Source organism: Leptodactylus fuscus, chromosome 1 (assembly GCF_031893055.1).
Source record: "Leptodactylus fuscus isolate aLepFus1 chromosome 1, aLepFus1.hap2, whole genome shotgun sequence".
Lineage (NCBI taxonomy): Eukaryota > Metazoa > Chordata > Amphibia > Anura > Leptodactylidae > Leptodactylus > Leptodactylus fuscus.
In genome coordinates this window covers 261,357,745-261,374,096 of record NC_134265.1, presented here as the reverse complement: position 1 = coordinate 261,374,096, position 16,352 = coordinate 261,357,745, and the positions used below count along the sequence as shown (strand labels likewise).

At 37.7% G+C, this 16,352-nt stretch overlaps 1 protein-coding gene across 5 annotated transcripts in view; it reads left to right on the top strand.

Annotated features, from left to right (window-relative positions):
• ANK2 (ankyrin 2) overlaps positions 1–16,352 on the top strand; it is a 188,433-nt gene that overhangs the window by 70,353 nt on the left and 101,728 nt on the right. For all 5 annotated transcript variants that reach the window (XM_075286364.1, XM_075286356.1, XM_075286347.1 and 2 more), the window contains exons 8-14: positions 866–964; positions 3,737–3,835; positions 7,056–7,154; positions 7,341–7,538; positions 8,991–9,089; positions 9,288–9,386; positions 16,072–16,170. In XM_075286364.1, the coding sequence (XP_075142465.1) occupies positions 866–964; positions 3,737–3,835; positions 7,056–7,154; positions 7,341–7,538; positions 8,991–9,089; positions 9,288–9,386; positions 16,072–16,170 (792 nt within the window). The remainder of the gene's footprint in view (positions 1–865; positions 965–3,736; positions 3,836–7,055; positions 7,155–7,340; positions 7,539–8,990; positions 9,090–9,287; positions 9,387–16,071; positions 16,171–16,352) is intronic.

Genomic DNA, 16,352 nt, shown 5'->3' with positions numbered 1-16,352 from the left:
TCCTTTGACGTGAATGGGTTTTCAAACGGACCATTTGCAAACTGTTCCCAATCTGACTTTCTGCAATTTCAGTGGATTCACGGCAGACGGACACCATGTACAAGTTTGAACCCCCCTTTAGATAACAAACAGACCACATTATTATTAGCAATTCAGGTAATTTCAAAGATTCCACTTACTTTTTCTTACATATCTATCTATCTATCTATCTATCTATCTATCTATCTATCTATCTATCTATCTATCTATCTATCCATCCATCTACCATCTATCTATCTATCTATCTATCTATCTATCTATCTCCTATCTATCTATCTATCTATCTATCTATCTATCTCCTATCTATCTATCTATCTATCTATCTATCTATCTATCTATCTATCTATCTATCTATCTATCTATCCATCCATCCATCCATCCATCTATCATCTATCTATCTATCTATCTATCTATCTATCTATCTATCTATCTATCTATCTATCTATCCCTTGATCTGTCTATTTTTGTGTCCATATGCACTGCATATTTCTTACCATAATTTAATCTGGCAGTCTGCAATTCAGTGCACAGTTCCTCAGAGATATAATATCCAGTGTACTCAAACACTTGGCGCTTCCTCATTTAATACAAAAGAACTTTCTTTCTATGAGTTTTCTCTCTTTCCTGCTCCAGAATATACCATGTACTAATGTAGTGCAAATGTTAATTTGGCTTATTGCTGCCTAACATGTTTCTCTTATTTACTGACCCTACATGGACATCCAGGCTGTGCCTTATAATTCCTCACTGCAAGCTAATGCTTCCTCACACAGTATATTGCTAAAAGTTTTTGTTTATGGTTTACACTTTTTATTTTATTTTGCAGAGTGGTTTTACACCTTTACACATCGCTGCTCATTATGGAAACGTCAATGTGGCAACGCTTTTGCTCAACAGAGGAGCCGCGGTAGACTTCACAGCAAGAGTAAGAATATTTACCAACAATTTTTGGGAGCATATTTTCTTTACATTTTCATCCTAAAGGGATCTTGTCAGGTCAATTTGGGACAGTAAGCACCCACGTGTCCTTATGGACTGGGGGGTTTATGCCCCTGATAACCCTGTTGTAACACTGTGTTTGCCTACATTAAAAAAAAAAAAAAAATCCCATACTTTTATACTTGCCATCTCTGAAGCTTCCAGCACCTACACAGCTGGTCAGTGAAGCCTGGTATGAAATATGCGCTCTAAAGCTGTACTTCTCCAGCTTCACTGAAGAATTGGGCAGGTACTGGGAGTACAGTAGCTGGATAAGTATAAAGATTTTTATATTTAATGTTGGCACGGATGAAGTTATATAAGGACCTGTGGGTAGTTTAGTATCCCAAATCATCCTAAGGCTAAGGCCCCACGGGCCGTAATCGCAGCGCTAAAGCGCTGCAGAGAGAACCGCGGCGTGAATGCACTGCGGTTCTTTCTGCAGCGCTGTCAACAGAAAGTTCGCAGAGTTTTCCTCCGCGAACTTTCTGTTACAATTATATCTATGGAAAAGCCACTAGCGTTTCCGTAGATATAATTGACATGCTGCGATTTGCAAAGCCGCAACGGCTTTGCAAATCGCAGCGTGTCTGCATTGCATTTTTTCCCGCAAAGTGGGCATGGGATTTGCATGAATCCCATCCACGTTGCTTGCACTGTAAAACCCCCGATTTTTCCCATATCGTCTCCGCTGCGGGAAAATCGCTGCATTTACGTCCCGTGGGGCCCCAGCCTTACAGGTTTTTTTTTTAAGATTCTTAAACGGGGTGTCTAACAAACGTCATACTCACATAGTTAAGGGTAAGTTCACACAGAGTTTTTTGGTGAGGATTTTGGAGAGGAAAAAATCAGGAATTAGGAAATGTTTTTTTGAAGCGGTTTTTTACATGAGGCTTTTTTGGAGCATTCTTTGAGGCATTTTTTTTTCTTTCTCCAGCACAGTGTATGAACCTTGAAAAAAAAACACATAAAAAAAACGCTTGGGGTTTCTCCGCCTCCTATTGACTCCTGTTGTTTTTTTCAGGCAGAATCCGCCTGAAGAAATGTCATGTCGCTTCTTTTTTCTGCTAGCGGGAAAAAAGAACGCTAGTGGAAAAAAAACGCTAGCGGATTACATATTGTGAGGTGGTTTTTGGAGATGGATTTTGACACAGATTTTGACACAGATTCCATATCAAAATTCCTGACCAAAAATCTAAGTGTGAACCCATCCTAACAGGGCCAAAAAAGAATCAGAATAAATCCCTGGATCAACCTTTTAGCTCCAAAAATCTCGGATATATTATGTAGCTAGATTAATTGTAACCTTCAAAGTTAGAAAATTGGCTAACACGAAACAACAGTTTTTCTGTCGGAGTCAAAAAACTCCCATGTCTAGATAATGTTGTTAAATACATAATAGGATGGTATCCTCTGGTGTCCTTTTAAGTTTCTTCTCTAATACAAGCAAATCTGCTAGTGTTAGGGTCCATTCATACAGAGTTTTTTGGCGCTGATTTTGACGCTGAATCCGTATCAGAATCCTTGTGGACAAAAGACCTCCCATTGACTTCAATGGCTAGCAGAAAAAGGAACTTATTGAAGTCAATGGGAGGCTTTTTGCCCACGTGGATTCTGACTCGGATTCAGTGTCAAAATCAGTGCCAAAGTGGACCCTTAGGCCTCATTCACACACCTGCATCCGCTATTAATGTACTACAGCACACCCTGTTCATTTGTGCGTGGTGAGTTTTCTGTGGTTTATCCACTTTTAACAGATTTAATTTAATTTTCTATACTTTGTATGTCCTATGGCTCTGTGAAAAACAAATAACATAGACCCAATGATTTTCATTGCTCTGCTGCATCAGTGAATAACAAAAGATCATGCCTCCTTTTTTTTGTGGACCTTAAATCTGCTAAAAAAAAAACCATGGGTGTCTGAATAACCACATTGAACTTAATGGGTAGGTATGGTGTCTATGTAAAATGCGTGTGAATAAGGCTTTTCACTTAGGCTGTTTTCACATCACAGTGTATGGGTCTACTCACAACTCTTAAAAAATCAGCTATGTACTATCCTTGTCCATCAAAACTCTCCTAGAATACATGGGAGGTCTTTACATGCCCGAAAAAAAGAAGTGACCTCCCAAAGTTCCAGAAGAGTAGGCAAATCTCTTGGTCTGGCGGAGTGATCCCACATCCTCTGGGCAAGGAATCATTCTATATGGGAGTTTATGTGTTGATCACATATGAAAAAGGGGCATGGGCAACACTTTGTGCCAACACTATAAGAATGTATTCACAACTATTTTGGTGGGATTGTTTTGAAAATTAAGCTTGAAAATTAAGAAATTGCACTATTTGTGACTTTAACTCCTTTTTTTGTTTTTTCATTTTAGTTTTTTACTCCTGCCCTTTTCACATATTTTCCCAAGCTGTATGAGGGCTTATTTTTTTGCAGGACAACCTGTAGTTTACAATGATACCATTCCATATTCTGTGCAATGTATTTTGGAGCTGATAAAATGGGACAAATTAAAAGAAAACTGCAGTTGCTCCAATAAGGGTGTTATCCTTTATGTTTGCCTCCAGTCCGGATAGATCAGTTGATATGATTTTTAATGTAAAGTATAATTTGGCCTGTAAAATTGCACTGTAATAAAGAATTTCCTAAAACAAATAAAACACAGTTTTCTGGATGTCTTAGTTACATGTTATTGTTTCTTTTTCTATGCAGAATGGAATTACCCCACTGCATGTAGCTTCCAAAAGAGGAAATACAAACATGGTGAAATTATTGCTTGACCGGGGAGGACAAATTGATGCCAAAACCAGGGTAAGATATAAAGACTTTTTGCCTGGAAAATACAGTATGTAAGCTGGAACTTGGTACAAAGTATACAGAAGTAGCAGAGTTAACCTGCAACTGATTAAACTTCTACAGCATGATATCTTATCACAGGGGACAAGAAAAGCAGTCATTGGAAATTGTTTTTCCAATTACTTTTCTGTATTGTTTTTTTGTGATATAATAAGATATAGAATATCAGGCTGCAGTGGTTTAACCAATTCAGATGTTCCGGGTAAAACTAATACATCTGTAGGCCTATAGGAAAATAATTTTATTATACTGCCCAATAGACCTTTAGAATTATTGTAAAAATAATGTTAAAATAATATATTTTAAAAATTTGGGCGTATTCTGTGTGTGTCTTTTGGACCCATTATATCTTTACTTTTTAAGGGGGCATTCACACTACAGTCAATAGTATCCGTTGCTAACATCTGTCAACACAACCGTCATAAATCTGTTAAGAATCCCTTTGATTACAATGGGACTTTATCTGTTGTCCATTTGTGTACACCCAGTCGGTCACATGTCTTTTTTTTGTGGACATAATAAAGCAGGGTGCAGGACTTTGTGTCTGTTCAAAATAACCGACTTATGACACACGACAAGTGTTTGTATATTTTAACATTAATGTCTATGGTTAACAGACAGTCACGGGCGGGCGTTCATTATACTGAGCATTATTATTATCTGTTTTATTTCTGTGCATGCTCAGAAAGCAGAACCAACAAAAGCAAAAAAAAAAACGGACAGCATAAAACGGACACTAACTGATGCCAAGGCGTCTGTTTTTCTTTTTTTTAACTGATCCATTAAATGGATCAGTTAAAAAAACATACTTTACCGTCCGTTAGTGCCTGTTAATGTCCATTGTGATAGGCTTCCTTTTTATTTTTATTTTATTTTGTTAAGGGACACTATCAAAACGGACATCCAATGGTATTGTGAATACCCCCTTAACCGCTTGTGGACCACCCATTGGGTATATACGGCCAGAAGGTGGCTGCCTTGTTCTGCAAGGACATGCCGGTACATCCAAGCAGAACACAGCAGCTGCACGAGACTTCCCGTATATACTCGAGTATAAGCCAGTTTTTGTGCTGACTTCCCGGCTTATACTCGAGTCAGCAAAAAAAATAAATTTTTATTTTTTTTTTTTTTTAGGAGGGGAAGGGGGTATGAACAGGGGGGGGGTATGAACAGCCGTAATATCAATGTATAGAATCTCCCATAAAATAGTGGGGGGAAAAAGAAACTTTAAAAAAAGATGAAAAAATAAAAGTTCGAAATTACTCCTTTACCTAGAATACATACAAAAGTAGAAAATTACTGTGGAATACATACACATTAGGTATCCCTGTGTCTGAAAGTGCCCGGTCTACTGAATATAGGGTATCTGCAGTGCTCCTGTTCCGTCAGGAAGGGGTTAATAGGAGCACTGCAGATACCCTATATTCAGCCAGGCTGAATTCCAAGTGGGAGTAAAAAAAACAGTCCTCAAGCTCAGGGAAGGGGCAGACAGACAACCAAAACATCCCCTCCCCTTTTGCAGCACCCAACAACTACTGCACCCAAAAACTCCGACCATTTTAATTTTTGAAATTTTCCAGTAGCTGCTGCATTTCCCCCCTAGGCTTATACTCGAGTCAATAAGTTTTCCCAGTTTTTTGTGGTAAAATTAGGGGCCTCGGCTTATATTCGGGTCGGCTTATACTCGAGTATATACGGTAATTCTAATGGTAAATGGTAGTGAAAAATTGTGCAAGACTATAATAGGGATACTGTCAGAACTTGAGTAGGTTATACTGACAGTGTCAAAATGCTGTGAGGTTATTATGTGGTCACTGGATCAAACTTATATACAATTCTTTTGTACTGTTAAACAGTTAAAATTGTACTAGTATGTACCTTAGTGCACTTTTTAATTTCTTGAGTCTGTCAAGTTCTATATAAATGATACTGTTTTACACATTTGGTGCAGACACATCTGGGAGAAACTCAGTTCCTTAAATGCGTCCTGAGTTTTCTCCCCTTAGCCTAATGGAGAATGAATAATCTTTGTAAGCATGCTGGATTTTGGAGGGCCTTAAATAATTCAGAACATAATGAAGATATAAATCTGGCAAGGAATTAATTATAGATGATAAAGTTGCATCCATTCTTCTGAAAATAAGGAATCTTTAAATAATTTAGTTTTAAGTCTGGCTCTGTTTTTCCAGTAAAATTGTGTATAATTGTGTATAGACTATGCTATGTTTATGCATGGCAGAAGTTATTACAAGAATGGAATGTTCTAATATAATTGGATGATGACACTAATAATATGGTAGTTAGATTATGTTAGATTTATTGTAGTATTACAAACTGTAGCTTACAACTTTGTATACCAAACATTAACTCTGTATTGCAAACTATTATAAACTTACGTAAATTGTTTAGAATTTTTTTTTTGCATTATAAAACTGACAACCAAATTAGTCACCAGACCTGATTTATTGGATTATTTTCTTTAGTTGGGTATTGATTCATGGCAATCTTAGTGTTAGCTACTTTTACATGTATAGTAATTTCAAGATGACTTAGAGAATAATAAATCACTCCTACCTCTGAGGTCACATGCTGCTGTGACATTTCATTTGCAAGCTCAATAACCCCCATTCCCATGAGCGTTAAACGAAACATCACAGCAACACGTGACCTCAGATGTGGGATTGATCTATTACCTGTGATTTCATTGCAAGGGGGGAGTGGAGTAAGGAGGGGTACACAGAGAGTGAGAACAGGCAGGTGGGCCCAGCCCACACAATGCCCCACCACACCCTCTTTGAGGAAAGTAGCATGCATGGTGCAGAACTGAAAAGTTACAATTGTTATGCAAAAATTCTTACTTGCACAAAAAACATACTTTTTTCAATGCTTATTAGAGATGAGCGAGTAGTATTCGATCGAATACCTCCTTTGCATAGTTATTGGTGTAAAAAAGCGCCAATCAAATACTACTCGCTCATCTCTAGTGCTTATATTCCAGTTATCTGGCGCACAAACCATGATAAATCAGCCCCAAAGTGTTCTGTTTGTATCTGTTATTCTTCCAGATTTACAATCCAGTGTTTTAAGCCTCTAGTGGATCAGAATATTTTTTCATGTAGTGTCAAACTAGCCTTAATGTGAAAATGCCTAATAAGATGTTGTTATTTTGTTCCAGGATGGTCTTACACCACTACACTGTGCAGCACGAAGTGGACATGATACTGCTGTAGAACTTCTTCTAGAGAGGGGAGCGCCACTACTTGCAAGGACCAAGGCAAATTCTCATTTATATCTGTTTTTAATATCTAATTGTTCTTTTACTGTGAAATAAATTAGCAAAAATATATTAGAATACTTTCTAAAAGTGGCTGATACTACTATAAAACTAGTGAACAGCTATTGTGTATATTGCGGCTCTTATTATTATACAAATAATGGCTAGTTTCATTTTCGGCTGTAGAATGGACTATCTCCACTTCACATGGCTGCTCAAGGAGATCACGTGGAATGTGTCAAACACCTTCTACAACACAAGGCGCCTGTAGACGATGTCACACTGGATTACCTGACAGCTTTGCATGTTGCCGCCCATTGTGGACATTACAGAGTAACCAAACTTCTTCTTGACAAGAGGGCAAACCCCAATGCCCGGGCCCTGGTAATAAGATCTTTACAATATTCTTAGTTTACATACAAAATTGTGAAATGTATAAATTATAGAAATTGTATTTTTAGTCTTTATCTAGGTAGTTTGGAACGAGTTTAAGAAAGAGTATCTGTCACCAATCTACTCCTGTTTTCTTTTGCATAAATGATGTACGGTAATATCTGATGTTATATCTTGCACTGTGGAAAGGTTGTTGGCTTCATATAACTGATACTAAAATCCTTGTGAATTTCATCTGTGGACCCTTATCAAACCCACTGCTCATGAATATACATTAGGGGCTGAGCTTCTAGATAGGGGTGTAGCTACAGGGGGCACAGGGAGGCTGAGAGAGCCCAAAGGCCTCTCTGCAGTACAATAAGCCTCCAGACTTATACAAAGCACATGGTCAGTGGAGACCTTCTTAAATATTTCGCTTGTGGCTCCCGGAGCTTCAAGTTACGCCCCAGCTTCTAGATTATGTACCTTAGCCTCTATTAACAATGATTGGCCTGCAATGTTACCTCCCTCCATGTCAACGTCCCATTCAATTCTGTACAATGCTAAACTACTACTTTTTCACTGAAGCTCGAACTTTTAGACTCATTCAGCTGTAGACTAGAATTACAGACTTAGTCACCCCTATGTAAAATTTCTAGACAAAAAAAACTCAGAGGGGAAAGCGTCATTTAAAAGAAGCCATTCATAAAAGTGTATTGTAATATAATATTTCTTATCATTCAAAACCAGTGACAGATTCTCTTTACATCATAATTCTAGTAGTAAGAATATTGTAAATGATATTTTATTTATATTATACTGTGAGTAATAGCAGGATTTGTACTGTAATATCATATGGTTATCTTCTCAAATTCCTATCCAATTTCATGAAATAGTGTTGATAACGTATTTATTCAATAATCCTATAAGAAGGAGACTTTACAAAAGAAGAACTGGGTGTTTAATTTGGTGCAGATTGAGGCATATTTATCAAACTGGTGCAATTTGCAGCATGTTACACACCACCACGTTATGCGCCTAATTTTGGAGCTGTTGGCCAATATTTAGGGCCAAATGAAGCACAAGGCAGTAATACAGTTGGTGTAAGCATTGCAAGTTGTTTAGCCACTTCCTTATGATGCAACAGGTTGGACTTGATGGACTGATGTCTTCATCCAACCTCATGTACTATGTAACTATGTAACAGCTTTTCAAATGTGGTACATGTCACAGAAAAAAAGATTAAAAATGGTGCACATCCTTCATAAATACAGCGCACGCTACATGCGCCATGTTTCTAATGAATATTATGCCAATTTCCTGGTGTATTTCATATGATTAGTGTCCCCCATTGTATGGTCAACATACTATGATACTATATACGATGACTAGTTTGCATGAGTTGCATGACTTGCAGCTTTGATGAGTGCATGAGTCTTGCTAACAAGTTGTTTCTCTGAACAGAATGGTTTTACTCCATTGCACATTGCCTGCAAGAAAAACCGTATCAAAGTTATGGAACTGCTAGTGAAATATGGGGCTTCAATCCAGGCTATAACAGAGGTAGAACAGGTTTTCTTAGCTTTCCAATACATCTAGCCATTTCCTGCTTCCCCCCCCCGTCCTGTCTCTGTGTCTCCTCTTCCATAAAATATTCACTATCACCTCTCTCTATCCTCTCCAACATCTGCTGACCTGTATCTGTGGTCGCCCCATTAGTCTTGTGCAGGGGAGTAAAATGCCTGTTGGTTTGTTTCACAGTCTGGTCTCACTCCAATACATGTGGCTGCTTTCATGGGCCACTTGAACATAGTCCTCCTTCTGCTGCAGAATGGAGCCTCTCCAGATGTCACTAACATTGTGAGTATGTCTTAAAGAAAATAACCAGATTTACTGTACATTTTGCAACCTGTTTGATAATTCTGTCATTTCACCCAGTATGTTTATGCAATAAAACTGCCTAACTTGTAGATGTGCATGTCATTAGCTGTACACAATGCTTATTATGGTGCTCATATGAGCTCTGCGTTTGTCCAGATAGACCCACTAAACAGGACATGGCCGTTGGTGACTTTGCTCATATTTGAGGCATCACAGTGGAAACAGGCAGAAAATAGAATAAAATCAACTTGTGGATTGGCTCATGTAACTAAGAATATTTACAGAAATAGAGCATCTCACAATATGTATTTCTATGTTACTCATTGTAGGAAGTCAATAGTGTATTCATGTTTGTTACTTACATGTTGCAGTCCTGTGTGCTTTCAATAATCCATTCTAGCTTTAGTTTCTAGCTTAATTATATACAGTCCTATGAAAAAGTTTGGGCACCCCTATTAATCTTAATCATTTTTAGTTCTAAATATTTTGGTGTTTGCAACAGCCATTTCAGTTTGATATATCTAATAACTGATGGACACAGTAATATTTCAGGATTGAAATGAGGTTTATTGTACTAACAGAAAATGTGCAATATGCATTAAACCAAAATTTGACCGGTGCAAAAGTATGGGCACCCTTATCATTTTATTGATTTGAATACTCCTAACTACTTTTTACTGACTTACTGAAGCACAAAATTGGTTTTGTAACCTCAGTAAGCTTTGAACTTCATAGCCAGATGTATCCAATCATAAGAAAAGGTATTTAAGGTGGCCAATTGCAAGTTGTTCTACTATTTGAATCTCCTCTGAAGAGTGGCATCATGGGCTACTCAAAACAACTCTCAAATGATCTGAAAACAAAGATTGTTCAACATAGTTGTTCAGCGGAAGGATACAAAAAGCTGTCTCAGAGATTTAACCTGTCAGTTTCCACTGTGAGGAACATAGTAAGGAAATGGAAGACCACAGGGACAGTTCTTGTTAAGCCCAGAAGTGGCAGGCCAAGAAAAATATCAGAAAGGCAGAGAAGAAGAGTGGTGAGAACAGTCAAGGACAATGCACAGACCACCTCCAAAGAGCTGCAGCATCATCTTGCTGCAGATGGTGTCACTGTGCATCGGTCAACTATACAGCGCACTTTGCACAAATAGAAGCTGTATGGGAGAGTGATGAGAAAGAAGCCGTTTCTGCATGTACGCCACAAATAGAGTTGCCTGAGGTATGAAAAAGCACATTTGGACAAGGCAGCTTCATTTTGGAAACAAAAATTGAGTTGTTTGGTTATAAAAAAAGGCGTTATGCATGGCGTCCAAAAAGAAACAGCATTCCAAGAAAAACACATGCTACCCACTGTGGAGGTTCCATCATGCTTTGGGGCTGTGTGGCCAATGCCGGCATCGGGAATCTTGTTAAAGTTGAGGGTCGCATGGATTCCACTCAGTATCAGCAGATTCTTGAGAATAATGTTCAAGAATCAGTGACGAAGTTGAAGTTACGCCAGGGATGGATATTTCAGCAAGACAATGATCCAAAACACCGCTCCAAATCCTCAGGCATTCATGCAGAGGAACAATTACAATGTTCTGGAATGGCCATCCCAGTCCCCAGACCTGAATATCATTGAACATCTGTGGGATGATTTGAAGCGGGCTGTCCATGCTCGGCGACCATCTAACTTAACTGAACTTGAATTGTTTGTCCAAAATACCTTTATCCAGGATCCAGGAACTGATTAAAAGCTACAGGAAGCGACTAGAGGCTGTTATCTTTGCAAAAGGAGGATGTACTAAATATTAATGTCACTTTTCTGTTGAGGTGCCCATACTTTTGCACCAGTCAAATTTTGGTTTAATGCATATTGCGCATTTTCTGTTAGTACAATAAACCTCATTTCAATCCTGAAATATTACTGTGTCCATCAGTTATTAGATATATCAAACTGAAATGGCTGTTGCAAATACCAAAATATTTAGAACTAAAAATGATTAAGATTAATAGGGGTGCCCAAACTTTTTCATAGGACTGTATTTACAAGTTTATTCTTATCTGAAGCATTACATTACAGTGATAAAGGACTGACACTTATCAGGCTTGTACTCTATGGACATGTCATAATTGCTTCAGATAGGAATGTCATTTTCAAGCAGACATGCAAGATTTTCCTGTAGTATATATGCTGCCGCTATATGAAAATCTTTTTCTCATGGGTGGCTAAGTTACTTCCAGTATCACTTTAGTCATAGAAATCAGCACTCAGCAATGAATCAGTGCAGCACCTTCTTGGTGAGCTTGTGCTAGGCTTGTGCAAAACAGCCAAGTTGAACATGCAGAACTGAAGTGTAAAGTCATTGGGTAGAGACAGGTTGACCATGTTAGGATTACTCCTGACTCCAAGAGGCAGTGCAGCTAAGTTGGAGCCACCAATGAAGGAGATTTCCTAATTCATCAGAGCTAAAAAGTAAGTAAGCAGTAACGCTACAGAGGGAGTTATCTAAGTTCAGAACTGCGATCTTACATTAAAACTCCATATTATGTTTAGTAATTTTGCAAATATTGTGCATTTGCTATTAGTGACTGAACAATACAATATGTCTTCCACGTCTATGTTTTCTACTCAGCGTAAATATTTCTTCTTAGTACCCCTTTACAAAATAATTAAAAAAAAAACACACCAAGAAGGAGTTGTTGAAATCAAATGAAATTTTTATGTGAGATTCTAATGATGATGTATGTAATTGAATACAAATTAGAGTGAAAGGCTAAGTTTATTTTGGAAAATTTTACAACTGAAGAGACTCGTAGCCTGTTGGCCACCTCTAGCCTGGATACAAGATGCGACATGGTTCAGCTGTGGACGCTTACAGGTTCTGTTTGATTTTCTGTGACACATTTATCCATAGATTTTATGGCTGGACTTGTAGATCCCACACACTCATAGGATGTTGATGCTGGTGTCCCAAATAGTCTCCTAAATGCTTGATTGGAAATAAAACTGGCGATTACACATAGGATGTCCAGCACATATTACTGAGCTGTTATTGTCCCTCCTATTACTACCCGGGGTGTTCAACTGTAATATGCGATGGCTCCACAGATCATTCTACCAGTAATTGTGGCAGTGTGTCACTCCACAGCATAGGCAGTATCACTCCACGAGGTCGTCATACTTGACCCGACTGTCATCGGATCCCAATCAGAACCTGTATTAATCACTAAAGACAATACAGTTCCAGTACGTAGTGATCTAGGTTTTCATGTTCATGGCAAAACTGCAAATTAAGGCAAAAGTAGCTGGATATCAGTGGAAGGGAGCATATCAGACCACAGCTTTAATGATTTACATATCTGCCTGAGACATAACTGCACTCCAACATTTCCTTTTGAGTCTGTTACTATTTTTTTTTGTAAATGAGTGTACTATAAAGCTTTACATCCTCTTATATCTTTGCACACCCTTTGAAAAAAATAACTGAAATCAATCTCTTCCTATAACCATCAACAAGCTTCTTACACCTCTAAACTCGAATTTTGGAACACTCTTCATTATCAAACTGCTCCAGGTCTCTCATATTTGAAGGCTGCCTTCTTCCAGCATCAATTTTAAGACCTCTCCACATGGTGTTCAATGTGATTTAAATCTGGACTCATTGCTGGCCATTTCAGAACTCTCTAACACTTTGTTTCCATCTGGTTGCTTTTTTAAGTATGTTTGAGGTCATTGTCCTGCTGGAAGACCCATGATCTAGGTCGCAAACCCAGCTGTCTGACACTGGGCTCTACTTGGATCCATGTCCAGAGAGATTAGCTTCAGTGCCATGGGTTGTAAACTTCTTGATTATATTGCACACCATGGACAAAGGAACATCTTTGTGTTCTCCATACATAGTGTGACAGACACACAATGTAAAGATTGGGTCAACTTCTCTCCTTGTTATCTGGTTTTCGGTGTGGTTTTTATATTGCCCACACCTGTTACTTGCCATAGGTGAGTTTGAACGAGCATCACATGCTTGAAACAGTTATTTACCTACAATTTGGAAAAGATGCCAACTATTTCGTCGGCCCAGTTTTGGAGGTTTGTGTAAACTTATGTCCAGTTTCCCTTTTTTTCAGTTTTTTTGTGTTGTTATAATACACACAACGGAGATAAACACGAGTATAATAAAACAAGTGCAATTGAAATAATTGTCCGGGAGAAGTGGTTTGTTTTCTGGAAATATTTCAGGGTTGTCAGCACTATGGACATGACTGTAAATTTTTCATCACAATGCCGATGCAGTCCAGCAGGTTTCCTTGGCTATTTCCATCAGTTGCATGAAAATGAATACATGTCACTGAATCAATTATTCTTATTAAAGGGAGTATTGGGGCTGTGTAGAGCTAATATGTGTGACTACCTTTAGTCTTGATGAGCCATTGATCTACCAATGAAAGAAAATCAAAGATATCAAGTGGCTAACTAAACTAACTAAAAAAACAAAACTGTACATAAATATTCAAGTAATCAAAAACATAACCTGACTTTTAATTGAAGTTAGTTCTTGTAAGGCCTAAGACTTATGTCAAGCTCAGAATTGTACCCTAGTTCAGAACTTTTTGCCAAGGCCATGGAACTGAGGACTTGGCAAAAACCTGGAGGACTGAGGGTAACATTTGAGGAACAATTCACTATCTTTTGAATGTTTGTTTATTTGCTATTATAATGAAGATGATTTCAAAAGATATTTTAAAGGGATATTCCAGTTTCAGCAAAAAGTTCTGTTATGTGAATAATAAAAATGATACCATTTTCTAGTATACAATCTGTATCAATTCCCCATGCTTTTAGTATAACATTTTTTTTTATACCAGACTAAACTTTCAGACAACTTTTGCTTTTCTATAAATATCCAAAAGAAGGTAGCCACCTATAAATACAAAAATATATTATAGTTTATTCACAAATAAATAGTTATGATACAAAAACAAACCACTTTTGATATTCTTGCAAGATTTGTGCCATTAAAGAGGACCTTTCATGTCCTCCTGCACATGCGGTTTTATATACCGCTGGAAATTCTGACAGTACTCATCCGTAGCCCTGTACCGTCAGGAGCCAAAATTATTAATGAAGTATATTACAGAATTTCTTAATGGTACAAATACTGCCAGAAAAACAAAAGTTATCAGAAAGTTTAGTTAGGCTTTGGAAAATGCATTCGTCATTCTAAAATATGATCATTTTCAATGTGGGCATTCTACCTGTTGTATGATGGCTGACTTAATATAATTACTTATTACATAAAGTTTTTATTATATATTTTTTTTCCCATTTTCAAATTTGTCTAAGTGGTGCATTCACACGGAGTAAAATGGAGTGTAATTTGGAGTGTAATTTTTACACGTGTAAAAAATTTACGTGCGTATTTTGGAGCGTTTACGGAGCGTGTTTTTCTACACGCGTAAACGCTCCAAAAAACGTTCCGTAAACGCCACATGTAAAAAAAACGCTCCAAAGTACACGTGTAAATTTTTTACACGTGTAAAAATTACACTCCAAATTACACTCCATTTTACTCCGTGTGAATGCACCCTAAGTGTTCAATTATTGAACACCTAGAAAAATGTGAAAAGGCAAAGTGGTAGCACTGACTCTGAAGTTCTGCATCAAAGCGGTCCATGCACGACTTCCTAGACTGTCAGTCGTCTGAGAAAATGCCATACACATTTTTGTAACAAATCTGATTTTGGTGGGCTCAACAGTGATCTAATGTGTATGGGAACCGTTTATCTATTTCCGAATGGAATATGTGGAAAGAAGGAAGTATCGGGGATATTGTTACATTTTCATATGCCTGATCCTCTAAAGAGGACCTGTTAACTTGAAAATGTATATTATAGAGCAGGAAGAGTTTGTTATATAGCATTCCTTTATATCTCCACTCAAGCTGCGCTTAGTAGCCCTTACAGGGTGGTCCCCTAGATGCACACTCATACAGAAAATTCTGTCATTTCGGGGTGGAAACAGGCCATTCCTCTGGGCAACATATTCATAGAGTAAATTAGGAGGTTTTTTTTCCCAGTATATAGGCTTGGCATACACACCAATAGAGATGAGCGAATAGTATTCGAAACTAATTTCGAATACCTCGCTCCCATAGGAATGCATGGGAGCAGTTGTACAGCAAGGGGTTAAGCGGCCGGCGAATACTATTCGCTCATCTCTACACACCAAGTCTGATGTGTTGTACTTTTATTATTGGAATGCAGAGATCTGAATAAGGAAATGAAGAAAAATATATTAGAAAATTACATATCTAACTATGTAGAACTTAAAGAAACTGTACAGGGTTAGAACAATATGTCTGATTCTTGTCCAAAAACAGAGCCACACTTGTCCACAGGTTGTGTGTGCTATTGCAGCTTCATTCACCTTAATAGAACTATGTTGCAATACCAAATACAACTCATACACTTTGTTTTCGAAACAAGGAGAGGCCTTGTCTTTTTAACTCTTTACAACCCCTTTAATTTACTCTGACTGTTTATTAGGTGCTATATATTGTTATGAAGAAAACCAACATATTTCAATTGGAGGATATAGGTAAAATAATTGTAATTATATTTACAGTAAACATAAAGGGCTAGCACTGAAAAATATCAATGTGTTCATGTATTTTCAGCGAGGAGAGACAGCATTGCATATGGCTGCTCGTGCAGGACAGGTTGAAGTTGTCCGATGCCTTCTCAGAAATGGTGCACTGGTGGATGCCAGAGCTAGGGTAGGTTTGTCATTATTATTATCATTATTATCTATTTCATTCCCATATAGCTATAGTATCTATGTAATATATGTCTATTTCATGCAATGCAATGCTGGCTTTATATATAATGATTACTCTGTGTATTGAACCGATATATTTCTTGTGTTTGTGTTATGTTACAGTATATACTGCATTGTAGG